This window comes from Ictalurus punctatus, chromosome 6, assembly GCF_001660625.3.
Source record: "Ictalurus punctatus breed USDA103 chromosome 6, Coco_2.0, whole genome shotgun sequence".
Taxonomy (NCBI): Eukaryota; Metazoa; Chordata; class Actinopteri; order Siluriformes; family Ictaluridae; genus Ictalurus; species Ictalurus punctatus.
In genome coordinates, this window is record NC_030421.2 from 6,981,261 (window position 1) to 7,008,631 (window position 27,371).

Here is a 27,371-nt window from a genome sequence, read left to right on the forward strand (position 1 = left end):
GCTAATAGAAGATTGTCTTTACATTACAGAATTTACTTACAATTATCTCATTTTTATACAACTGAGCAGTTGAGGGTTAAGGGCCTTTTACAAGGGCCCAACTGTGGCAGCTTGGCAGTCCTGGGATTTGAACTCACAACCTTCTGATCAGAAGTCCAACATCTTAACTGCTGAGCTTCCCACTTCCCACTTTTTAAGATGGGTTGAATACAGGTAAACAGCAGTAGGATTTTGTTGGCAGCTCTCAGCTTCACTAGGTTCTCCGTTTCCTGTTCTTTATTATTTTGTGGTTGGAAACACATGTTTAGCCCAGAGCGACGGCTGCTGAAGCTCGGAGCTTTAAAGTGCTTTTGTGATTTCTTCAGGAAGGCCAAACTCTCTTTGGTGGAGAGGGACGTGGGAGGCTTTGAAGGCAGGAAACAATGTCTAATAGACTGAATTTCCATTTACACCCCTTCAGGTCCATGTAGAAAACTCACACACAAATTTATATCTTTATTAACATTGTCTTTAATTGTATGTTTTTATTTTCCCTAGTGCAATATTAATTTGTGGGTTATGTCTGATGTGTAATGAAATTGTCCATTTGAGTCATTTGAGAATCCCTGTGAAATTCATGCTTTGGAATCATTTGGCTTGGTTCCGTTTCCCCACTGTACAAAATTTAAGAACCAAAAAAAAAAAAAAAAGCTTGAGGGGTGTGTAAGGCTGAAAACATCCCCATAAAACTTTCATTGACTGGTCAGAAAAGGTTTTTAAAAATTTTAATCTCCATTAAGTGTACGTAGAAATCAGAAAAAGCATAACTGAGACCACCTCATTCAGATGATCTCAGAGTATGATCCCTGTGATCTCACCTGCTTAAATGAACTGAACCGAGAAGGAGAACATAAAGGAGTTCCATACAAATGGATTAACAATCTCTGAGAGACTCTGCCTCTCTAAAAGATTCTTTTTATACCCACTCATGTTACTCACCTGTTCCCAGTTAACCTAATTAGTTGCAAAATGTTCCTCCAGCTGTTTCATTTTCTTGTTCTTACTTTTCCAGCCTTTTGTTGCCCCCGTCCCAACTTTTTTGAGACGTGTTGTGGCCATCAAATTAAAAATCACTTTTTTTTTTTTTTAATGGGACATTTCCTCAGTTTAAACATTTGATATGTTTTCCATGTTCTATTGTGAATAACATACGAGTTTATGAGATCTATTTACATTTTACACGGTGTCCCAGCTTTTTTGGAATTAGGGCTGTATAATAACTTATACATGTATCAACAAAAAAATTTGCCCTTGTGAAAACCTGATCTCCTAAAATAATAACATTACAGTGAGCGACTACTATGATACAATATTTTGAATTCTTTATGCTTTAGTTATTAGTTGTCCGTGTATTATTATGCTGTTATGGAAAGAGAGTATTCACAACATGACTTACTATTCTACCTAGCACCTTATTTAACTTCACTTGTACATTCGCATCATTTTGTGCAGGACCAAGTTGTAGTATTAGGTTTAATTAGTGTAAATATCTGATTGATCTCATACATGTATAGGATGTGTTTCGCTGAGTTAATTAACCCGCTAATAAAGCGCGTCAGTTTACCGCTGTTCATTCACTGTTTAGTTTCAGACCACGCAGCTGAAGTGGCTCAGCCCCCGACATTATTGATTATACTGGATTATTTGAAACACTAGAACAATTCTTTCTAGATTTTTCTTCTTCAAAAAAAAACATTGTTATTGTATTTTTTATGTCTTGCGTGTAATTTTTTCATCTTAAATGCGAATGCACAATCTTTGCATTTGAATGTGCATTTTTATCTTCAATTTTATGAATATTTGAAGTTCGAATTTTAATTCGACAGCCCTAGAGCAGATAAGAGGACAGAAGCAGCGTGAATGGCTAAAATGTTGGTGAAATTCATTCTTATGGAAACAAACATGCATGGAAACACAATGGGTTTGACAATGGGCCGGTCAGTAAAAACGATCCATAAGTACGATAAGTCGATATTGCCATTGTAATGATCATGACCGGCCTAATTTCAAAAGTCATTCAAGATTCAACAAGAGAAAATGCCAGCTTTCTTGTGTTGCTGGCAAAATTCACTAGATTGCATTAATATTTTCACTTAAACAGACTGCTGCACTTGTAGAAAAAAGGTTTCATCTAGTGTTTGGGTTGGTCGTTTGGTTTGTTCCTCTTGAAGGGCTATAAAGAATCTTACACCGGAAAGTACCCTTTTTGCATCTCTGTCCCAAGCATACATTCTCCAGAGAACTCCTACTTTAATGGGTACTGTTATGTGACGTCAAACAAACATCAAGGTACAGTTCAGTATAGATTTGGATTAGCATCCATCATTGTGCCATTGCACTATTGACTTGCATTATTTATCAATAAGACTATCAAAGCATATGAGGCTAGTCTGCAAAGGTTACATCAGTGGCTCATTAGGAGTAACCGAACATAGGCTGGTCGTGGGGGAATCAGTGATTTAGAAGAAAAGAAATATATTGTGTATTATTTTGAAATTTAAAAAAAAAATTAAAAAATTTTTTAGGTGCATTCTATGTACACAAATGGGCCACTGGCGGATTAGGATTCTGAAAGGTCATGTGGTGCGACCGTGATATTTAAAATAATATATTACCTTTACATGGATATATACATGCTATTTGTAGTATGGTTTTTTTTTTGTTTTGTTTTTTGGATTGTACAGGACAGCGATTTGGATTACTTTGAAAGCTATTTAAATGGCCCTGTCCCAGCGATTCAGTGTAATATGGAAACAAGCTCTGACACGATCAGCTTTTTGGATACTTACGTTTGTGTTAATGACAGTACTCTATCCACAACTCGCTACAGAAAACCTACAGATCGTAACAGCTTTCTTCATGCCAAATGTTTATCTCTGAAGAAAGGTCTCCCCTATAGCCAATTTGTCTGGATTAAGAGAATATGTACAAACAGTGGTGATTTTGAGGAGGAAATTGTCAAGATGTACATTCAGTTCCTTCATAGAGGATATCCTGAACAGTGGCTGAGGAAAGCGATTGAAAAAGTAAGGTCTACACCAGTGGGGTCACAGTCCAAGACATCCAAAAGATCTTATATGTGTTGCACCACCTACACTGTGCATAGTCTGACAATTAAGTCGGTCGTAAACAAACATTGGCATGTCCTCAGAGCAGATGACATGGAAACAACATTTTTAAAGAGCCTCCCTTCTTTTCATATTGTAGGGGCCACAGTATAAGAGATTACCTGATTAGTTCAGACACTTTCATCAAGGAGAAAAAACATATCACCTTAGATAATTCGATTGGCTTTTTTCCCCCCATGCAAGATTTGCTCAGCATGTGAAAATGCTACCAAAACAAAATCATTCACGAGTACCACTACTCGGGGAACATATGAAATTAGAGTGACTTGCAAATCAGTTTCTGTTAACTACCTGATCACATGTCCATGTGGACTACAATACATTGGCAAGACAAATCGACAATTAAAAGTTCCGCATTAATGAACACAGAAGTTCCATATTGAGGGCGGATATTCATTCTCCTGTTGCCAGAGAGTTTGTAGATGCTGGCCTTAACCTGAGTGAGATGAAATTTTGTTGTATTCAGAGGGTGAATACCTCCTGTCCAAGAAGAGGTGGTGATTTGAACAAAAGGGTTTTACAATGTGAATCCAAATGGATTTATTATATGGACTATATACACCCTAAGGGATTAAATGAAGCACTCCAATTGTCATGCTTTGTTAGAATATGTTATTCCATATCTAGACCTTTTCTGTTTTTCCACACATATTAACAATTCTACAACTCTACAATTCTCCTGTTTTCCTAATAAGATATACATCTATGAGGTTTCTCCATTTTGATATTGTCTTTGTGTTTGTTATTTGGTTACCATCTTGCGTCTTGTGATTCAATGGTTATGTCCTGTTTTTGTTTGGTTCTGTATTTGTCGGTTTGATGTTGTTGAGAACTTTGGGGATTAAGTGGTGAGCATATATCACTTTATTTTGGGTTTTACTTTTTTTTGGTGTGTAAAAAATCTTGTGACCCATGTAACTTTTTATTTTAAGATGGCTCCTACACCCAGCACTGCAAGGTCACACATGACCGAAACATTTGCCTTTTTTGTTTTCCAGTAAAGCAGTGCCTTTTTTTTTTTCTTTCCTCGCATGAAGCGTTCTCTTATTTAGAGTGTGTGGGCTACTCGTTGGACATATTTCTAGCACAGTGAAATGCTTTAAAAATGAGTTGCACTTTGTTTATTTTTTAATACCTGTAAGTAACATGTTCATACAATGCATGCTACATTTAAAAACAATTGAACATTTTTTAGTATAAAAAAATGTTGTCATAAAAAAGATGACGTCACATCATTGACCCGAATGGCGTTAAAGAAAAAAGTACCTATAAATCTATGAATTCTGTGTTGTTGCACTCATTTATAATATGTTTGTTTGTTGAATGGATGTAAATAAGATTCTTTCTGAACTGTAGCAAGGCCTCCCATGAGTTCTTTGCCCATTCTCTTTCCCTGTCTCCTTAAACAGTATATACAAAATTACTCACTCAAAGCAAAGACAGTGATGGACTTTGGCCTTTTAGGCTGTCATGAGGACTTGGACATCTCTTAATCTTCTGATTATTAAAAGAAACATTATCCTTTCTCAGCTGTGTGGTCCAACCTTTGTCTAATCGTAATTGGATTGCTTTGCTCGTTGTTTCAGCAGGAAATGTCAGAGCCTGACCTATTGGATTATCCTGTTGTTTAGTTGCAGTCTTTTTGATATTAGCTGTGTGTCTCCTCTCAGGACTCAAAAGCTTTTAGACTAGAGCACACTTCAGTTTGTCTCCTCCTTTCCTACAACAATTAACCTGTATAACATTGGCTTTTGTATGATTTAATAACACAAAGATGCTTGAATGGAATGTCTGGTGTTCGTATATTAACTGCGGTCCAATGAGGTTCAACAGAAAGGATTTTGAGGAGTAAAAGACAAGGTCTTTCAAGTTTGCAAATAGTTTCACAAAAACTCTGAATAGGATCTCTCTAAAACAAATAGAAGCTTTTCAGGACATGTAAGATTGACTGATGAAAAAAGGCCTGGTAGAGTCCGTAGAAACGTCAAACATAGCTTTTTTTTTTTTTTTTTTTTTTTTAGAAAATCTTAAAGCTCTTGAGGTAGGTCAATTGCATTTTCTGGAAATTAGACCTCCATCTTACATAACCAATCTATTTCCATCAAGGTTTTGGATAAATATTTCCTTTTAATCAGCATCCAGTCCAGATAATCACCTGCATTTAGATCAGATTATATAATGCTGATTTACACGTGGTCCAACTTTATTTTTTTCCCCCTTGGCATTCCTGAGTTAAACTCTAACCCCAGGGTTATTCAATTAAACTAAACGATCCAATTCGGATAAACAACTAACGTGACCGAAGGGCTATAACGCTTTCATTTTAATGCATAACCATTAGTTCATGTCCATGCATTAAGACAATTTGAAGTGGTAATGTTTTGTTTTACTTCAGGTTACCACATTTTACTAGCACCACAGACTCTGAAGAGATTAAACGCGTTTGTTTGAATTTGACGTGAGTTGAATTAACACATACTTTTTCCCGCTAGCTAGTTTATCTCCCATTATACCCATTGATCTGTCTTCAGTTAAATAATTTACATAAATGCCAGGGGTGGCCACGGTATAAAACATTTCTAATTCGCTACAATCTCAATTACTTTTCAATACAGCCAAAATATGACTTGCATTAATATGTGCCTTTGGTTTCCATTTATACGATATGGATTATAACTCTTTATACGTTCTAACTCTTTTTCTGATTTGTTGTTGCACAACTAGCCCAGTTTGGCATTAAAAATCACAACCATCCTGAGTATGACTCATAAAGCACAAAGCTCTTTATTTCACATTCTGCTGTTAGCAAGCAGTGCTGTAAAAGTCGCATAGCTCTCTGTAGCTCAGTGTTTTGAATCCTGAGTTTTCTACTTTCTTTGTGAATGTGAACATGTCTTTAACCCAGATTAGATCAACTGGGAATTTCTGTCTTAAAGCAGCAGAGAGAGAGAGAGAGAGAGAGAGAGAGAGAGAGAGAGAGAGAGAGAGAGAGAGAGAGAGAGAGAGAGAGAGAGAGAGAGAGAGAGAGAGAGAGAGAGAGAGAGAGAGAGAGAGAGAGAGAGAGAGTGCAGCATGTGTGTGTGTTGTTAGCGCTGGGGTAGTATGCTAGCGTATTGGCTTGTGAAAAACAGCATGCTTAGAAGAAGTATGTTTTGTTTTAAACCCCTGTAGCCTCTCATGATTCTAATAATCTACTTGACTATGCAGGCTGTTGCACATATTGTTCAACACGCTGACGTATTTTTATCAAGAGCCCCGCATCAAACAATACAATGCACGGTGTAGATCCACTCCTAATAAATTCATGCGGTTGGCTAAGCCACAACAGATCTGCACTTGCTTACAAACTAAAGTTAAAACTGAGCTTGTTTTGTGATACGTTGATCTGATTGGTTCGGTCCACTGAAATATTTTCGATCCCACGTCCAGACGATAGTCCATGATTTCACGGCCCTTGCTCTAAAGATGTCCAGGTACGTGGGACGTCACGAATACACTTCAGAAGAAGCCTTACACGTAGTTTTTAACCACCACACAGCACCTTGAGAAATTGAGATTTTTCTCCCTCTCCCCCTCTGTCGACACAGCTGTTCACACAAGACTGAGGGGTGGAGATGATGGAAACCAAAAAAGAAAAAAAAAAAAAAAGGAAAAGGAAAAACCAACACTTGAGAAAAATAAAATAAAGAGAGAGAATGTGCTGAAGTCTGCGTCATCACTGCAATGCCAAGACTAACACACCACCACCCAGACCACTCAGGCCATGCACGTGGTGGACGCAGAACCCGATCGTGAACTTCCCCTAATTTCTCTGTTCTGTGTGTAAAAGTAGACTGGTACTGCCAACGTTTTTGTTTTTGCTCCAAAGCTTCGTAGAACTGATATGGACAATGGTGCAGGATTTTAAAACTGCAGGATGTTTTGCTCAGAAGATCCACTGACCCACTCATGTTTGTGCTCAAGTGGTTCTGCAGCTGCAGTGGAAATTTGAGTTGGGGAACATGTTGGAACATATTTCTTCCACATTTCGGGGGATTTCTCTTCCTCCCTCCACCTTTTTTTTCCTCACTAACCACAGGCTTTTTGGTGTCCCGTTGACTGAGTCGTGAGAAAGTTTTGAAATGTTTACGTAGCTTAAACACAAGGTTAAGAATTGAGTTCTTTCTTCTGTTCTATTGGTGTGATGTCCCTATCTTTATCGCTATCTGTAACTGGATCCATTTACTGCATCTGTTTACTGCTCCAAATATCTGTTTCTATGTCTGTTAATTGCTCCAAGAATCTGTTTGTGTATCTGTTTACTGCTCCAAATACCTGCATCTGTCTTCAGATTTAAACCAGAAGATTGTGTGGCCTAAACAAGATTTTTTTCTTTTTGACAGTTCCTCAACCTCATCTACATCACTCAACTAGAGATTTATTTATTTCCCAAAATATGAACAAGCGAGTACCCTAAGTTAAAGCACCACCACACAGACCAGGCGGTTACCAAGGATTGTCGTACATTCGTGTTAACGTGGTCTTTGTTTGTTCTGTGAAGTTCACATCTGACTGTTTGCTTGTGCATTAAAGTTTAAACCTCCTGCTCACATGTCTTGTATTGCATCACCTGGGATTCCAGTCCAGATGCACACCTCTAATCTCATAAGAACTCCCTGTGAACCTTTTCAAACATCAAACGTTCTTAAAAAAAACAAAACAAAACAAAAAAAAACCTCCTGTTTATCTGATCATTGTGAATAATGCATTAAAATCCAGTTACATTCGTATTAGGGCTGGGCGATGTGGTGATATAATATCAATGTTGTGATAAATTATGTCACAGTACACTTAGTTTATTTATTTATTTATTTTTTTGAGCTATCATGGTATCTTTTTTTAATTAAAAAAATAATTATACTTACAAGCTGAATTAAAGCAGCTGATGTGATTTTATTGTACTTTTGTAAAATTGTCATTTTTGTCTTTGTCATTGTTAAATATTTACAAGGAAATGTTTATCAAAAATATTACCGTTTAAGTACAAAAAATATCAAAATACATGCATTATAAATTGGTTTATTAATAATTTATAACTGTTATGCGAATATTTATTATTATTTGTCATTTTTTTTTAAATGCAACACGACTGATTGCAGTTGCTGGCAGTTTTTGAGCAAACCTACATATCGTGACACATAATGTGTCTCGTAGAATTGTTTTTAAGAATCGTGATATGATATTTTTGTCATATTCCCCATCCCTAATTCCTATTCTATGCATTTTCCTACCAAATTACACAATAGTGATCAACAACAAGGACAAGATTCTACATTTGTGCTTAAAAATGAGAGCATAGAAACTTTTCCTTGTTCAGTACTATTCCTTTTTTCATATGCATATATACACGTCATTCAGTTTCTACGTTTTCGGCAAACCTGAAAACCCTGTCACAGATTATAGACCTCCTCTACCCTTTTTTTTTTTTTTCACTCTCACAAACTCCTCAGCCCCCTCACAGCACTCCTGTACGCATCCCCATCTGGCCCACAGCTGAAAACTATTAAGCACCATTGGAACTTCCTCCCCACTATCCTTCCCTCTCTCTCTCTCTCTCTCTCTCTCTCTCTCTCTCTCTCTCTCGGAGTGTATAATGCCTCACCCTGTCTCTCATTCTTCTGCGGGTTCCTATGAAAGTCTCCTCGTTGTTCGGCTTGCCTTGGCACAGGGTACCGAGTGCTGTTTTTCTACTTGTTGGTAAGAAAGTTTGCCTTTCTTTTTCTTTTTGCACACTACCTGGACATTGTTTACGGCAGGGTCCAGACCATGTGAGGAATGTAGGGAGTTGCATCTTTAACAGCTTGCTTCGAAGGTTTAACGAGCCAAATTCCAGAGCGGACACAAGAATCTTCTGAAAGATTATTGTTGACGTTCGGATTGTTAGCACACGGCTGGCGCGGTCATGCATGTACGCTTGTTTTTGTGCTCAATTCTGGCTCAGTCAATTCACGTATGGCTTCAAAACGGTGTGGATTTTTATGCATCGCAAATTTTTTAGTGCTGTTTTCTGCTCACCCTTTTTTGGGGGGGGCTATTATTGTGTTATATCTGAACTGTCTATTCCTGACTGCTGAATTTCACAAGGTCAAAGGAGCTCATATAGCTCTTTAAAAAATGAAATAAATGTATTTCAAAAGTCAGAGCTGGAAAACAGTCTATTTCTGCTTGGAAAACAGCCTCAGTGGATGTCATGTTAAAGAACTGATCTTTTTCTGCTTTGTCCAAAGAATTGTAAAAGTTTTCGCTTTACTTCTTTCTGTATTTTGTCTTTCTCGGGTGTTGATTTGTTCTAAAATAACCATCCACTCCAAAGTTTGCACAGTTTTTCTTAGACTTTTTAATATGCATGAGCTGACTAATGATAAACAATGAGTCATGCTTGATTCTCCAGATGTGATGTATAGCAGTAATACCTGCACTTTTCCTTCCCTGCATTCATTGCTTTCTATGTTTATGCAGTTTTGCGTCTTGCACTCCATCACTGGATCCATTTGCATTCCAGACAGCGGTGTATTTTATCACTAAAACTTTCCGAAGTGTCTTTCTTGGTGTTGTCTTGGAGAATGGTGGGAAAAGGGCTGGCCGGTCGTGTCGCGTTTGATTCCAGCGGGAGGTTTGATGCTTTCCTAGGTCAGGGTGATTCATCAGTCAGGAAGTGATAAAACACACAAATGCAGCTTCTGTCAATCAGCGTGACTGACAGCACGGACCCGGTGAGGACCCAGGTGGCAAAATAATATTACCTTGAAGTAAAATTTTGTTGTTTTTTTCTTTCCAAGCATTGTGTAGAGCTCATTATATTTTCTTCTCTCTCTTTTATCAAAGACGGCAATCTGTATACTGAAAACTCCATGGAGTAGCTGCCTTTTGGTGTGTTCTGTCCCTTCCACCTTCCTCAGAATTGCGTCAGGAATATGTCGCTGCGATCGATTCCTCCTCCCTTTTTTAGTGACCTCATGGTTTTATTACAACGCCTCACATTGCTCTTGCATCATAAATGCACCTGCTTGGTCAAGATGCCTCTGTCCTTGTCCGGTTGACTCTGCGTTGCACTCTCTGACAGCTCAATTGGCCGTAAACAAGCCTCGGCGGCAGTTTTGTTTTCCGTTCTGTTTTAGTACCCGGTCTGATAAGTTTTGGCAAGCGGCACTCTGTATCTCTGCACCATTCCCTGAAGGACTTCAGGAGCACAGAAACATGTCCTGACTCCATCGCTGGATTCATTTGCGATAAAAAATTTACAAAGTGATGCAGCTGAGAGCACCCTTTGCTCCGACTTTGCCAGTGATGCACTCTACATGAAGTATATTAAAAGGCTGTATTTAGCTTATTAAGTACTAAGACAGTGCAGGCTAAACATGGCCTGATGTAGAACTCTAAAAGATTAATATCTTTGTAGATAAATTCTTTGTAGAAAGTGTGACCCTGTTTAAAAGTTGGCTGTAGCTGCTACAAGATAAACTGCTAAAGCACTGATTTGTTTACGCTTTGACCCCGCCTCCCATGTCTGCCCATATTCACGAAGCCCTGCTGTCCAGAAGCTCCGGTAGCTGACGTGGTTCATCCAGTTCCTTTGGTAAATAGTTAGCTAACGTCCCATCATCTCTTTCTACTTGGTCATTTATGAGAATGCATCTGTAAACACCCAAGATACTGACATACACTATTCTGCCATATTTGTGTTTTGTATTGAAGGGTCATTGGGTGGGAGTCTATAAGATCTTTTGGTCTGGATGACAGTGACATCGTAGTATGTTGCCGTCAGTGCCACTGAATTTCAGACAATACTTTTCCAGGCTTGTAATCAGTGGTGACATTCCTAGCTTGTTTAGGGTTAAGTCTCTGACCTTAGGCTATGTGCTGACCACAAGTGCTGACTTGAGCAGCAGCCACGTTTTGATCCCGTACAGCAGTACAGGCAGGATTAGCATTCGGAAGAGCTGCATCTTGGCCTTGATGTACATGTTGTTTTCTTTTGTATGCACCACTTTAGCAAGGCAAAGGCTATGGCAGACTGGCCGATCCTGTCATAAATCCTGGGTGTGGATGCTACTTTATTTTCCTGGACCAGTGACACCAGGTATTTGAACTCCTTGACTCGTTGAGGTTGACACTGGTTCACGATCCAGCACTTTCCAGGACCTTGATTTTGTCAATTCTTGTCAATTTGTTTCTACTATACAACATAAGGAAAAGAGGGGATTTTTGGGGATTCCATACATATCCTATATTATGTAGGAAAAGAGGCTTTGTGCTGTTTCTTCAGAATGGAGACATTCCTAAAAGTGCTCTTTTCTATCGTCTCCCTCCAAAACCAAGGTATTGGCAAAGTTTAAAATGCAGAACAATGTAGGCGCTGTTTACTTACGAAGTTATTGAGTTCCTAAAACAGGTATAGCCTATATAATATGTGTTAAGGTCATGTAGTGATCAAGGACAACTTTTTTTTCGTAGGAGGAGTAGCGAATTTCGTTTTTTAAAACAAAATCTAAGATGGCCAAAAAAATTTAATTAGGAGGAAATTGAAATTGGCATTGAAATTTTGGCCACATTGGCAAAAGGTATGGTCATAAACGTACTTGGAAATTTGGCCAAACTTTGACCTGTTGGTGGCGCTAGAGCTTTTGGAGCTTAGGGCCCAACTTTGGTGTATTTGTAACTGAAGGTGTCCTAAAGCTGTGTGCCAAATTTCACAACTTTTTACACACAGATCTATGGGCTGCCATAGATACCCTAGCCAGAATAATAGTAATAATAATAAGCAGAATTTATTTAAAAATAATACACCGATGATGCTCAACCCCTAACCAGTGTACCTTTAATTTTTTTTCCTTATTTATTTATAAGCCCATTCCTCTTCTTTTGTCTTGATTCCCTTCTGCCTCTTACCCCCTTACCTCCCATTAAAAGACTCTTTTCTTTATGTGAGAGGATCAGCAATAGCTCCCTTACTATTGTATCCATCAAGATGGGCACTTGTACGTCGAGTGGAATGGACGAGAGGTAATTCACGACAACACAACTTTAAATTTTCCTAATTTGGGAAGGCGCTATGAATGCCACTGATGCAGTGGTTTTACGAATAGCACTGAGAGCGCTGATGTTTTTATGGCCTTAGTGATGTTTATATGAGGGTATTGTATGTTGAAGGAACAACACAGTTTGTTGGTTTTAAATGATTGTTTGATGTTAAAGAGGCTAGATAAATGGTGTTTAATTAGAACATTTTTCATTTAACTTTATGCACCGTTTATTCATTTGTACTGACATTTGCCCAAAAACATATTCTTGTTGGTTCTGTCAATACCTTTCTGAACATGTAATGGTTTGTGTTTATGTAATAAACATTCTTTCCAAGCCATATTTTGCAGTATACTGTAATTTTCCTGTTCCTGTTCCTTATACTGGAACACTGTGCCCTTTGTGGAAACCACAGCATACACCATATACATACTGCTAATTTTACTGCTAAGTCTTTTTTTTCTCCCCCTATTTTTCCCTAATTTATGCGAATGTAGCCTCAGAGCTGCTGAGTGTACATTGTTCAAGATTATGCATAGTCCATTCTTCTATTCTTACATTATTATCTATTCATTTCTCAGAAGCTTTTATCAAAGTGACTTACAGATGGAGCTTAATAGTCGCCAAGCATAACTAAGCATAAAACTAGTGGATAAAGTGGATATATCTTGCCCTCCAGATGAACTGTAAGTCATTGTTTTTTTCTGATGTTGGATTTTAGCTTCTTGTAACCATTGTCGCGTAGTAGCTCATGCACGTGTCATTGAGAGGTTTGTGAGCATTGTGTTGACATTTAATTAGGCAGATTTCGGCTTATGTTTGCACGTTCCTTTAAAAAGTTTGAAATGTAGTGGATTCAGTTTTTGTACTTTTATAAAGTTTGGAAGTCATTTATTCAGGAAATACATTTTGCCAGACTGTTCTCAAAAAACTGTTAAAAATAGATTGGTGTTTATATAAAGTCATATTTTTGATTATTAACTTTACTATCTGGATGATGATGATGTTCCTCTTTGGCATCTCTTACAATCTCTGATCATTTTTCTTCACCATCCTTTTCTTCTTGATCATATATATATATATATATATATCCTATATTATGTAGGAAAAGAGGTTTTTGCTGTTTCTTCAGTATGGAGACGTTCCTAAAAGTGCTCTTTTCTATGGTCTCCCTCCAAAACAAAAACGAAACCAAGTGTTGGCAAAGTTTAAAATGCATAACAATATGGACGAAGTTAATGAGAATGGGTACAGGCTCACCAAAACTGGACATTTGAAGACTGGGAAAAGACCAGGTGATTTGTTTTCTAATCTTCAATTGTCCCGTTTGGGTGAGTCTGTGCCCATGATAGCCTCAGATTCCTGTTTTTGGTTGACAGGAGTGGATCTTGATGTGGTCTTCTGCTGTTGTAGCTCATCCACCTCAAGGTTTGCTGTTTTGTTCATGCTGAGATGCTTTTCTGCTCGCATGGTTGTAAAGAGAGTTTATTTTTTGGTACCTATATCCTTCCTGGCATCTCAAGCCATTTTACTCTGAACTCTCTGATCAGCAAAGCGTTTCCATCTACAGAACTGTCACTCACACAGTGTTTGTTTGTTTGTTTGTTTGTTATTTGTTGCACCATTCTGTGTACACTTTAGAAACTGTTATGTGAAAATCCCAGGAGATCAGCAGTATCTGAAATACTCAAACCAGCCCATCTGGTACCAACAACAATGCCATGGTTGAAGTCACAGAGAATCCCCCCCCCCCCCCCCCCCCATTGATTTAAAGTGTTTCTCTGCTGCCACCTGATTGGTTGATTGGATCACTGCATAAATGAGCAGGTGTACAGGTGTTTCTATTAAAGAGGATGGTGAATGTAGATGTCTAATATACTAATATACTACACACTATTACACACATTTATTTATGAATAAAGGAATGACATTGTTCTTGTTGACAGAGAGCTGGTTACAGCAACGTGTTATGGGAGTAAATTAGACTGTTTTAAATAAAGCCTCCTCTTTTTTTTTCTGTGACTCCTCAAGGCTAGGAGGATATAATACTGATTTAATCTGTCAAACTGGCATATCTCTCTCTCTCTCCCTCTCTCTTTTCATCCTGCTTTGACTTCTTGCACAGTTTATTCACAAGAAAATTAGTATTGAACTGTTGCTTAGGATACGTGAATCAATAACTGTGGAAAATGTGACGAGAGAAAGATGTACAGTTTGCAGAGTTCAACCAACAAGATAAGCACTTAATCTTGCTCAAACATCTGTTTATATCTGTATATTGGGTCTGTATTTAATGTTTTTTTTTCTGTCGTGGGTTAAAGGAATAGACTTGTCTATTAAACGATAAGCGATTAATGGACTTGTTTCAGACCGAGAGTAATTGCTCATCTTTTCATGCGTTATCTGGATGGTAAAATGATCTGTGAAATAGCGCTCAGGAATAGTAACAATTGGTTGCTGTTTGTTTTTTGTGATGCTCAGCTCAGGTTGTTTTGGGGAGCTAATAAATAGTCATATAGTCATATATGACTATAATAAATAGTATAAATATATATATAATATATATAATAAATAGTCATATAGTCATATGACTCATAGTCATATGCAGATTTAATGTCAGGAACCCCCCCCCCCCCCCCCGCTCTGATTTGTTAAAATGCTCCTTTTTTTGCAAATTCAGTGCACCTCGTTTGATTTCAGATGTCTGTTCTTGTTTCTCCAGGTTCAAGTGGTACGTTCAGCTTAAAATTGCCCATTTTCCAGCATGAGCCGTCCGTTTAACAGGAAAAAAGGTGAGCGATTGTGTCGGCTCTGTTCAATGCCCTTTTCACTCCATCACTGCGTCTCTGAAAGTCCTGGGGACCCTAACAAGTCACTCTAGAGGTGTTAAAGTGCTACAACCCCACCAAAGGAAAAACGAGGCATGATGCAGAATGTTTTTTTGTCCTTTTCCTCTCTGTCAGTCTCTCTCTCTCATTTGTCATTCACCTTGCTGTCATTCCCATCCGTTATTTTTTCCCCCACTTACCGCCATCTCCACCTTCATGTCCACACCGAACAGCTTGACGCATGTCCCTCTGCCTGTTCTCATCCGTCTCTCCCAAATGAATGAATAACTTATTTATCCGATGAGCCCAAACTCTGTCTGGGTCTCAGGTGGCTTTGTATAAACCGCTAACGTTTTCCGCGTTCAGATTCATTAGCCTTGCCTGACTTTTTATTATGAAATAAAGTCTGTAATCAGAGAGTAAGCTGATGAGGGAGCTTTCCTTCTTCTCGGTTTGCACCTCAGATTTCCCTTATTTTAATAATACTGGCATCTGGTCACCATATGATTTCCTTCTATATAACTGGTCATTATGAAACTGCTAGAAAATGGGGGAAAAAAAACCTTTTTTAAGAATCTCAATCATTTCTGGATAAAGTTTGTTTTCAGCGATCCTACAGCTGTTGTTTGAACTTAACTAATGTTCACAGAACAGCACTTTATTGTTTTTTTCCTCAGGAAAAAAAAAAAAGTTTAACAGAAAGTTTAGTTCAGTACGACGGCATGCGCCTGATTTATCATGGTTTCACGACATTAACGTCCTCATATGAGGATGAACGAACATGTTTTCCCAAACATCTTCCTGTTTGTAGGATCAGTTTCCAGAGTTACCAGATGCGAATAAAAAGAAAATCATGAATAAAGGTTGCAGGGTGCACAACATTACTTTTTTATGGTTTAAATAATGACTCAGCAGATTTTGGCTAAGGTCTTGAACATCAACAGTATGAGAGTAACACATTACCACAATCTGTATTTGTATCCGTTTAGTGCACCAAGAATCTGTAACTGGTTCTATATTTGGATTTAAACCCCAAGTGGGTGTGGCCTAAACCAGACGGGATTTTTATTTTTTGCTTTTTGCGTTTTTCTTTCTATTTTTGACATATATACGTGTGCAGGACTGTTTTAACCTCTAGTCTTAACCAGATGCCATGTAAACATTTCAAACCAAAAAGAAAATGAATAGTGTGTAGCAATAGTAGTAGTGTATACAAATAGTCACATTTGTATTTGTTCATTCTGAATAATGTTTTCATTTTCAGTTATGTTACATTACATACAATTTATTAAGAAGAATGAATGTTATTCAATGCATTAGAAGTCTGCTCATTATAATCATTAGGATTTAGATACTTAGGAATGGTACGAAAAATACTAATGGAGACTCCAGCGGTGGACTCTGTACTGGTGTCTTGCACGGACATCACGGCTGTCTCGGACGCCTGCACACAGAGCCGTGTTTTTTCCTCAGACACACCATGACACCGCCCTGGTCAATATGACATGAAAATGCCCTTCAAACCCCTTTCACTGAGAGACAAAAGTCCAGCCTGCCATTTCATGACCACAACAAGAGTGACATTTACCAAAGAGAAAGCTCTAATCATTATGTGACGATGCATTCATTAGCGCGCAGTTCCATGAGGGAGATAATGAGCGGGACTCATTAGGAAGACGACACTGGAAGCGAGATGTTCTAATGTTTCATCTGCACACCTAAAGTCAGCAGAGTCATGGTGTGGCATTTTATCATTACAGCCGGTCAATATCGCATCAAGCTAAATATCGCATTAGAGTGGCATAAATCTCTGAGAAGTAGAGCAACGGGGGTGAGCTGAAGAAGATTGGCTTCTTTGTGCAGAATTATTAATGTAGAGTAATGAGCAGGTCGGGAATTTTAAGGTCAGAGGATTTGAACCATATTTTGAATGTGCAGTTAATGAACTCATTTATTTTTAATCTATAGATGATTGCTGCTCATTATCAAAAAAAGACTTTTTTAGATTACAGGACACAAGCTGCACGTGATCAGCGTGATACTGTGAATGAAAATGTCAATGAACTCTAGTGGCAAAAGATTTAAAATCCAGTTTCTCTCAGCTAATCATAGGTGTATGGATGGATGGCGAACATTACCTAGCTAACTTTTTATGTTTTCAGACATTTCCTAATGTTTGCTAACCAGGTTTTGTTTGGAAAATTTTGCTCTAAAATTATTACATAGATTTGTTTGGAGCTAAGCATTTACATCCAACGTTAGCATGTTATCAAATTTCATTTTAGGGTTTAATTTTGGCCTCTTACTAATTTAAGTCATCGCCAAATAAACCTGAGCTGCAAACCAGTTTGCAGTCTAAATCCATTTTGAATTTCCTTAGCTAGCTAGCTAGTAACCATTTAGTAATGTATTCTGGTAAGTGGCCATTGTCACAAAATCTAACATACTATAACAAGGAGATTTATAACCCGTTTATAACTTTTCTTTTTGAAGTGGTAAACCTACAAGCTCCTTCTTATATGTCGTATTGTCTAAGTGAATATCCTCCATGACAATCCCTCAAAACACACCAGAAGCAGTGAAGCTGCTTTTAGTGTTGATGCTTCTCAGCTGCATTCCTATAAAGGCCTGTTCACACCAATTATGATGACTGTAACAATCACAGTAAAGATTTAGTTCTAAAAATCGTTCTAAATCTAAAAGAATAGCAGAGTCCACACCACAACGATAACGATAACGGCACAGAGACACGATATCGTTGGAATCACTTTCAGAACGAATTTTTTCCAGCTGATGAACGATAAAAACAATGACAACCAATCAGAATCCATCATGCTTTAAAGAGCTCGAGCATTTAAAGCAGCAGACGATATAACTACAGCGCACGCTCAGAATAAACAGACCAATATCGTGCGTTGGTGTGGACACTAATGTAGTTATCATGCTTGGTGTAAACGGGCCTTAAGAAATATTTACATTTAACGTATATGTTCTTGAAATAATTTCGTGACGTGTCTATCTGTATATTTGTGCCCTTTGTGTGCTTGAGAAATGTGTGCTTAAGCATACTTTTACTTATTTGTTTATTTGTTTAGCATTTCCTAATATATCAGCTCTTGTGTCTCCATTTAAGCAACTCAGCATCGATCAAAATAAATAAATAAATACAGTCCCTGCCCTGAAAATGTTTCTTAATACCGCCTTTATCTCTCTCTCTCTCTCTCTCTCTCTCTCTCTCTCTCTCTCTCTCTCACACACACACACACACACACACACACACATCTTACACACAACACGCCTTGCTTTGTGCCTCATTAAGTCAAAGAAACTTCAGATTTCTGTACTCATTTTGTTCCGAAATTCCGATGAAGGGCTTTAATTGTTGTTGATAATTTTGATAGCTGGTCCCTCAGCCTGCTGGGAGCGTCAGGGGAAGTGAAAAAGCTGTTTCTCTGATCACAAAAAGGATTAATTGGCCACAGACTCTTTGAAAAATGGCATACAAGAGCTGTGCATCCAATTAACAGACAGAATGTTGAATCGCCACAGTGCCAGGGATGTAGAGCATAATAAACTCTAAAGCTTACATAAAAAGGCCCAGACGTGCTTGGATGTTTCACAGTTGAAAAGTATTCAGTTAATGCAAGCAGTCACAGTTTTGTCTTTTATGACTACAGAGCAAAGTAACGATGGAGAGCCAGTGTAATTAGTGACAATCTAGTGTTCCTTTAAAACCATTAGTGTCATTATGGGAGGTCTTTGATTTAATAACGGCTCTTACTATTATGTCAGATGTTCAGGAGTATTTTTTGCTTTAAGCGTATGCCATGGATTTTCTGTGTTATAGCATTAAGCAAAACACGGTGAGGGAGTCAAGATAAACTATGATGACTAACCACAATGACGATAATTATAGTAACAAGCTACAGTAGCCTTTAATGTGGCCCAAGTGGCCCATTTTCAAATCTCCAAGTCCAAGACGTTTAGCATCTGAAATTGCCTCAATCAGGATTCTGTATGAATAGCAGCATCTCAACATTGAGATGTACCCCATGGAAATTGTTGTTTTTTGTTTGACATATTTTGACAAGCAAACATTTTATCCTCTTGGAAACAACGCCTACTGATAAAGTTGATGCACTCTATTAAATGACACATAAAATTGACATTTTGTAGTAATTTCCACAATTTAAATGAACTAAAAACAGATCAGTCACATGGAAAAAGTAAGTACCTACATTTATCACACCTTCAAATCCATAAAATTTGAATCAGTAGTTCAAGATTGGGTGGCAGTGATTAGAACCTGCTTAGGGAGTGCAGGTGGAACCTGTCTTATTTATACCCCTCTCATATCTAGTGTCTGGTGTTCCCTTTGCTATTAAGGTGTGTGGTCTCATCACGCCAAGATCTAAAGAGTTATGTAAGGCCTTCAGAAATAAGGTTGTGGATGCCTATGAGTCTGACAAGGGATTTAAAAAGATCTCCAAATTATTTGAAACACATAAATAAATATTGTAAGGAAAATAATCTACAAATGGCACAGATTTCAAGCGACTGCCAATTTGTCCAGGACTGGCCGTCTCAGCAAATTCAGCCTAAGAGCAGATCGTCTGATGCAAGAAGAAGTCTCTAAGAACCCCAAAATTTCATCACGGTATCTGCTAGTAAGTATTGCAACTTTTGGTGTCAAAGTGCATGCTTCTACAATCAGAAAGAGATTGCAAAGACTAGGACTTTTGGAATAATGTGCTCTGGACAGACGACTCAAAGATAGAGTTGTTTGGCCACAGTAACAGCAGACATGTTTGGTGCAAACTGAAGACCTACAGGAGAAGCACCTCATACCAACTGTGAGCATGGTGGTGTAAATGTTATGGTTCGGGGTTACTTTGCTGCCTCAGGGACTAGACAGATTGCATTCATTGATTCAACTATGAATTCTGCATCATATCAAAGAGTGCTTGAGGCCATCTATCCGGATGTTGAAGTTGAACTGAAAGGGGACTTTTCAACAGGATGATGATCCTAAGCACACTAGCAAATCCACCAAGGAATGGCTCAAAAAGAAGAAATGGAGGGTTATGGAGGGTTATGGAATGGCAGAGTCAAAGCCTGGATTTGAATAACATTGTAATGTTGTGGGGGGATTTGAAATGGGCAGTACATGCAAGAGAACCCTAGTAGTGGTAAAAAATTCCAACAAGCTAATGTCAGAAACAGGTGGACAATTATGCAAAATGCCTACAAGAAGTTTTTTTTTTTGCTAAAGGGGACAATACTAGCTTCTGAGGCCAAGGGTGTACTTACCTTTTCCACAGAAGAATGTCATCTATTGATATTTCTGTTGAATAAATGATTAAAAAACGCAGATTTTCCTTGTGGTTTTGTTCAAATGTTTGCTTGTCCAAACATGTCAAAAAAGCCAACAATTTCCATGGGGTGTACTTATTTTTTCACATGACTGTGTGTGTGTGTGTGTATATATAATATATATATATATATATATATATACACACATATATACACACACACACACACACACACACACACACACACACACACACACACACACATATATATATATATATATATATATATATATATATATATATATATATAGCTTCAAGCTCATTCTTTCTGGCCATCAGCACAAATAGCATCTTCAAAACTGAGATTGATACTCAGGGGTAGATGAGCTGCATCATAATACCAGCCTTGTTGCAGTAGATCATTCCGAAGTTTTTCATAATGCTGCCATAATATCGCATTTTGTCATTCAGAGTTCAACAGATAAACATGCTGGAATGAGAAATTAGGCACTGATGCTACAGAGGCTCTTTAACTACTTTAGATCTAATTGAGCTCCATCTCATGATTTTAATGCCAATGTTTTCTGATGTTCTGCACAGGCTCAGAGTATTGCTCTGGTCCATTAGAGCAGAGGTTTTTAAAACGTTGGGATGCGCCACATTTATCCATCCATCCATCCATTTACTATACCGCTTATCCTACACATGGTCACAGGGAGCCTGGAGTCTATCCTAGGGAACTTGGGACACACGGCAGGGGACACCATTTATTGGTTACCAACCCATTGTAAGGCACAACTGTACATACACTGACACACTACGGACAATCTGGAAATGCCAGTCAGCCTACACTGCATGTCTTTGGACTGGGGGAGGAAACCGGAGTACCTGGAGGAAACCCCTGAAGCACAGGGAGAACTTGCAATCTCTGCCCACATAGGGCAGAGGCCAGGTGCTAGCCACCAAGCCACCATGCCTCCCACTCGAAGACCATTGGATAGTAAAAAGATTGTATCAGGCCTGACAACATTTACACTCTTTGTGTAGATGCTCTGCATTTTAACATTGGAGTATCCAAAAATCACTCAAACATATGCCAAGAATAGGAGTCTTTTCTTGAAGTTTTCAGGCGAAAGGTATTCCTCCTTTTCCCTGTGTATGTAATTAACAATTTAAACACTCCATCATTGTCAGTGTTCCATCACCAAAACAGTGGGTGGCGTTTACTTAATTAAATTTCATGGCCGACGATGTGACTTTGAAAAGTTCCATCTATCTTTCACTATAAAGAAAAAAAAAAATCAACCACCCTTTTGATTACTTTTTACAGTTTACTGCTGGGTAGGCAGTTTAAAGGAAATCGAACACAGCATGCTTTGAATATTGGCAGAAGTATTTAAGACTTCAGGCTGCAACGATTTCTAATTTCGCTCGCATACAAAGTAGAATTGGCCTAGCTCCATGGTTTGGTGCTGAATGTTGCAGAGTCTGTGCAGATGGAAATCATCCATCGACTGTCACTGTGAATTCATGCAGACAGCTGAAAGTTTGTTTTGCCGATAATATATTTTGACATCTCTACTTTAAGAAAGCGTAAATATACTAGTATATACGTAAATATACTAAAATGGCATGGAAATGTTTTATTTAGGTCATTTCTAACCTTGCCTTAGCTTTCTGCCTGCAAAGATTTAAGAAATGTGGTGGTAAATAGAGTTAGCCTGCCCAAACGTGGCTAAAACATTGCTAGCTGAGTGTGATTTTTATTATGTCTCACTGTTCAGGTTGTTGGTTGTTGTGGTATGTCGTAATGAAACAGATACGAGTCTAATCAATTCTGTTTGTTGAAAAAAAAACGTGATGCTCCTGCACTGTAACAGCATCATCAAAACAGAGAAAAGTGCTTACTGTTTAAATAAAGAGACATACAGTGCCCTCCACTAATATTGGCACCCTTATTAAATATGAGCAAAGAAGGCTGTGAAAATTTGTCTCTATTGCTTAACCTTTTGATCTTTTCTTCAAAAAAAAAAAATCCACAAAAATCCCCTGCTCTCATGGATCTCAAACTATTGCAAACACACTTACTTAAACCGAAAGCCGTCATCTCACCATGAAGGCAAACCTCTTGTTCTTTCTTATTGTTAAAGGTAGACGTAGGTTTGATAGTCTGTGTGAGACTGTAACGCAGAAAGGAAACCTCCGACACTAAGGCCGTCTTGTAGCAGCTTCTTTTGGATCATTTGTCACATTTTACCGCTCTATGATCTCTCCGAGCTGTCTGTGAGACATGTGCAGTGAATCTGTCTGTCAGTTATAGTCCACTGACACTCATTTATGCTTTTGACACTCTGCAGGTTGAGCTTTTCAGCCTCCTGGAATACGTGACCAGGAATATGTGACCATTGTGACTTCTGGTGGAGGATTTTGTAAATAACCACTATGAAATATTTATACCCGTGTGCTGTTTAATTCTCTAATCTGATTAGTGAGAAGGTGATTTTATTGTCTATAACACCAGCAACAATGGACTTCTAAGATGAGATCGCTTCTATAGTAACAGCTCATTCACAGGGACTTGTATGACAGAAATGGTGCATGAACTGATTAAAATTTTTGATATGATAAAGATTTCTGAAGGAAAACTCACAGAAATTATAGTCTTTATTGATCACATTACAGCAGAGTGAAATTCTTTTCTTCGCATACCCCAGCATGTCAGGAAGTTGGGGTCAGAGCGCAGGGTCAGCCATGATACAGCATCCCTGGAGTAGAGAGGGTTAAGGGCCTTGCTCAAGGGCCCAACAGTGGCAGCTTGGCAGTGCCGGGGCATTAACCCACAACCTTCCGATCAGTAACCCAGAGCCTTAACCGTCAAATCACCACTCCCCCTTCTGAAGGAAGGAGCGTCCAGCATCAGCACTTTTTCCTGAAATTGTTCAGGGGTGATGGAGTTTATAGCTATAATGTCACTTTGTAAATAAATTACTGGAAATATACTAGAACACGAACATACTGTTTATACGAGATTGTCAGAGATCTAAGCAATATTATAGAATTGATACACTCCTTCTTTCTGGGGTGTGTGTGAGAGTGTGTGTGTGTGTATACCATCCCCTCTGAATCTATTGGATCGGCAAGGCCAGTTCATTTGTTTATGCTATACACCAAAGACTTCTGGGTTTGAGATCAAAAGATGGATATGTGATGAAAGTTTTTTATTTCCTAGTATTTATATCTAGATGTGTTAAACAACTTAAAACATTTTAGGTGAGCAAATGGATGGGAACAGATAAGTCTTGAAGTAAATGAAAGTAAATAACACTTAATATTTGATTGCATACGGCTTGCTTGCAATAACTGCATCAAGCTTGTGACTCAGTGACATCAGCAGATTGTTGGTTTCTTCTTTTGTGATGCTTTTCCAGGCTTTTACCACAGCCTCGTTCGGTTGTTGTTCGTTTCGGGGGGTTTCTTCATTCAGTCCCCTCTTCAGGAGATCAAATGCTGCTCAACTGAGTTAAGATCTGCTGATTGACTTGTCCAGTCTAAACCCTTTAACTTTTTCCCCCTGATAAAGTCCTTTGTTAAGTTTTTTGAGTGTGTTTTGGATCATTGTCTCGCTGCATGATGAAGTATTGCCTATGCCCAATGTTTGTGCAATGCCTCTGATAGACTTTTCCTCTTTCCTAAGCTTCAAAATAGTGCTGGCTCAAATTTAGCCTATTACCCAAAAACACTTAAAATTCAACATAGAAGCAAATACTCACATCTACCTCTGAACCCAGTTGGAGATAGAAAAAAAGACACCAGCCGTAAGTGAGAAGAAGCAAGGGTCCAGATTTATTTGTTCTGCTCCACCACACGAGCTCCACACCGATGAGAATTCTCAGAAGTGATCTGACACCCGGAGCTCAAGCTCCAGTATTTATACTGTATTTACACAGTAGATAACCAATATATTTCAGAAAGACTATGATATCAATACCAATAGGGTTAAAAAAGAGCTCATCTACATTACCATTAGGTTCTGAAAAGGGCTTATCAAATTTACCATTAGGCTCTGAAAAAAGACTTTCCAAGTTACCATTAGGCTCTGAAAAAGGACTTTCCAAGTTAACCTTAGGTTCAAAAGTGGAGAGACAAAACAATTTAGAGTGACCTTGGTCTCATTGTTATCTCGCGGGGGGCAGCTTGACTCAGCTACCCTTATAAATGGCTCCTCATGGTTTTCTCTTCAAATTAAGGCCTTCCTTGCGAGACAAGAATCTTCACCATCTGAATTATGAGTAAGTTACATTTTTCTGTATTTCTAGTTTATAATTTATTTTCATATTTGCTCTATATCTCTATTTTATATATAGTTATACTGCTTGCAAAATGGTTTACTGTACTTCCTACTTCATAATATCATTATATTACCCTACTACTGTCCTACATATCCTACTACTCTTTATTTTATAAAGAGTTTTCTATTATTATAAGATATTATCCTTATAATATCTTAATACTCCTTTTTATTATTCTTATAAAGTTATAATGTTATGTGTGTGTGTGTGTGTGTGTGTGTGTGTGTTATGTCTACATGACCGCCCTTGACTGTACGAGAGCGTGTGTGTGTGTTATCACTCCTCAGCTCTTATACTTCTTTTTGACTTTTTGACTAATAAACCATAGTGTAGTACTCTTAAAGATCTTAAAGTGTGAATCCAATTCGTCAATATCTGCCTAACACCGCTTCTGTGTGTCTTGGTGCCCGTCATTTCTTCTTCTCCCCTTTACTGGATACTAGGTCTCCCTCATGTTTATTTCATGTCATTTTTATCCACAACAATAACTTGCTTTTCTCCCATAGACAGCTCTCTGGTCTTCATGTTGATTTATCCTTTTTAACAACACATACAGTCTTCACAGGCAAAACCCTGGGCTCAAACCAAGAGTAGTTATTAATTCTTTAAATAATCAATTTAATAGGGCACACCTGGGCAGCAAGAAACACCTATCAATCACATGTTCCAATATTTCTGATCACTTGAAAAAAAAAAGGGTGGATTAAAAAAAAAAAGGTGCCATGTTCTAATTTGTTTAACACATCTAGATCTAAATACGAGATGTAAATGAAAGCTGAAATTCGTCTTTTGATCTCAAACCCAAATGTCTATTGAATACAATAGAATTTGGCCTTGCTGTTCCGATACATTTGGAGGGGACCGTATACCTATAATCAGGATGTGATCTGCCTGTTTCATTGCTCATAAAGGTTTGCACGCATGTCTTGTGTGCTAGGATGTTGGCGACATTATCACTAAGACGCCATAAAAAGTCTTATTGACGTTAATAACATGCATTCTGAATGTCAAGTCAGGAGTGACTTCAAGTTATTGAATACCATCTTAATCTCTAGGGAAAGATTTCCAATTACACATAGTCGTCTGTATTTCTACTGCCAGTATTGCTAATGTCTGTCTATTTATTTTTTTCTTCTTCATTCAGTTTTGAAAACCTAAAGTTAGTCCATTGAACGATGGTGGATAGACGGTTTTCCAATTACTTTAAAGCACTTGATTACAGGATGTTCAGTATGAGTAGATTGTGAATAAGAGTCCTGGGATGAGCATAGGATAGTCTTTATGATTACAGCAACAGTTCTTAGGTGTAAATCTACAGTATCCAGGTCCGACTTGGGAATAAACTGTTTTTGGAGTGCAATATGTGGAACCATCTTCAGCAGCAGAAAGTGAGCGAGAGAACATCAGGACGAATGAGCATCAGTCGTTTAACAAGAGAATATTTGTGAATTTTGATTCTACTGTGTATAACTTTTGACTGAAGCAGTGGGATATAAAGCCATTTCCAGTGATCGTTATTCCAGAGCGTGTGTTAAATCAACACAAAGATTATGTATTCCACAGGGGAGATGTGTGTCATCTGGCAGCACACAGCACGTCCTTTTACTCCTCTCAGTGGGCTGCGTTCAGCTTTTATCAGCATTCGTTCACCTCTCTGATTATAATCCAGTCCTGTTCTTTAAAACATGTTGGCTTTGGCACTGTTTATCCTCTGAATATCCGATGACCTGTTCGTATTTAGACTGTGTGTGCTGTAGCCGTTGTGGTTTTTTTGGCTTCTCCACGGATTGAAGCTGCACCCTCTCAGTGGGGATCACTGATACATTTGAATACATGAAAAAGATGTGATGTATGACTGTAATTGCTCATCTTTCATTGTATTCAAAGCTTGTGTGTGAGAATTTTTTTTTTCTTGTCTCATGCCAAACAGTCCCTTTTATTAGAGAATTCAATAGAGGTTTTCCCAGCCTGTATCTGCTCACATCCTGCCAATAATTGTAATAAACCTTTTATGTATTATTGATTTTGGCATTTAGTCTCATTAACTGAATTAGGAGACATTGTCCACCTTCCTGACCTTGTGTTAGAAATTGATTTACACTCTGAATTGTGAGATGCCTTCTTCATTTGCAGCATATTCTATTTTAAGCTCCTCCACTTAATGATGCTTGATCTCTTTCTAGATAAATCATGGATGCATACGCCCGAGGCCCTGGCCAAGCATTTTATTGCCTACAATGCCAAGGTATGTATTAAGGACTTTCTCTGTCATGGGTAAAATTACAGTTTATAAAGCAATGGGGTGTGCTTTGTTTGCTTTTTTTTTTTTTTGTGAACCCATTGACACAGTCTTTTTTTTATGGACTGTCTTAACCATTTTATTGCACATCATTTATCTTTTTACCATCAGACTATATATTTAAGGCTAAAATGTCCATATATTAATGTGATTTAAAAAAAGGAAAACAAAATAGGGTTCTTGGACAGGTCTGGGAAGACTGGAAACAGGGATACTCATTTGGAGGGAAACAACACGCGATGCTATGGGATGTATTTAGAGTTGTCAACTTTAGTTCAAAATATACACCCATGTTTATTTAGAGTTGCATTGTGCATGTGCTTGAATTTCTGGTTGCCCTATTCAGATTTTTGACA

General features: G+C 38.1%; 1 protein-coding gene across 14 annotated transcripts in view; it reads left to right on the forward strand.

Moving 5' to 3' along the window:
* gulp1a (GULP PTB domain containing engulfment adaptor 1a) overlaps positions 1-27,371 on the forward strand; it is a 128,463-nt gene that overhangs the window by 82,440 nt on the left and 18,652 nt on the right. For 6 of the 14 annotated variants that reach the window (XM_053680776.1, XM_053680779.1, XM_053680780.1 and 3 more), the window contains 2 exons: positions 14,950-15,019; positions 26,900-26,961. In XM_053680776.1, coding sequence (XP_053536751.1) covers positions 14,992-15,019; positions 26,900-26,961 — 90 coding nt within the window. In that variant the 5' untranslated portion in view covers positions 14,950-14,991. Of the gene's footprint in view, positions 1-8,706; positions 8,904-14,949; positions 15,020-26,899; positions 26,962-27,371 lie in introns of those variants that run through there. The other 8 variants (XM_053680773.1, XM_053680771.1, XM_053680770.1 and 5 more) reach the window with 4 other exon arrangements.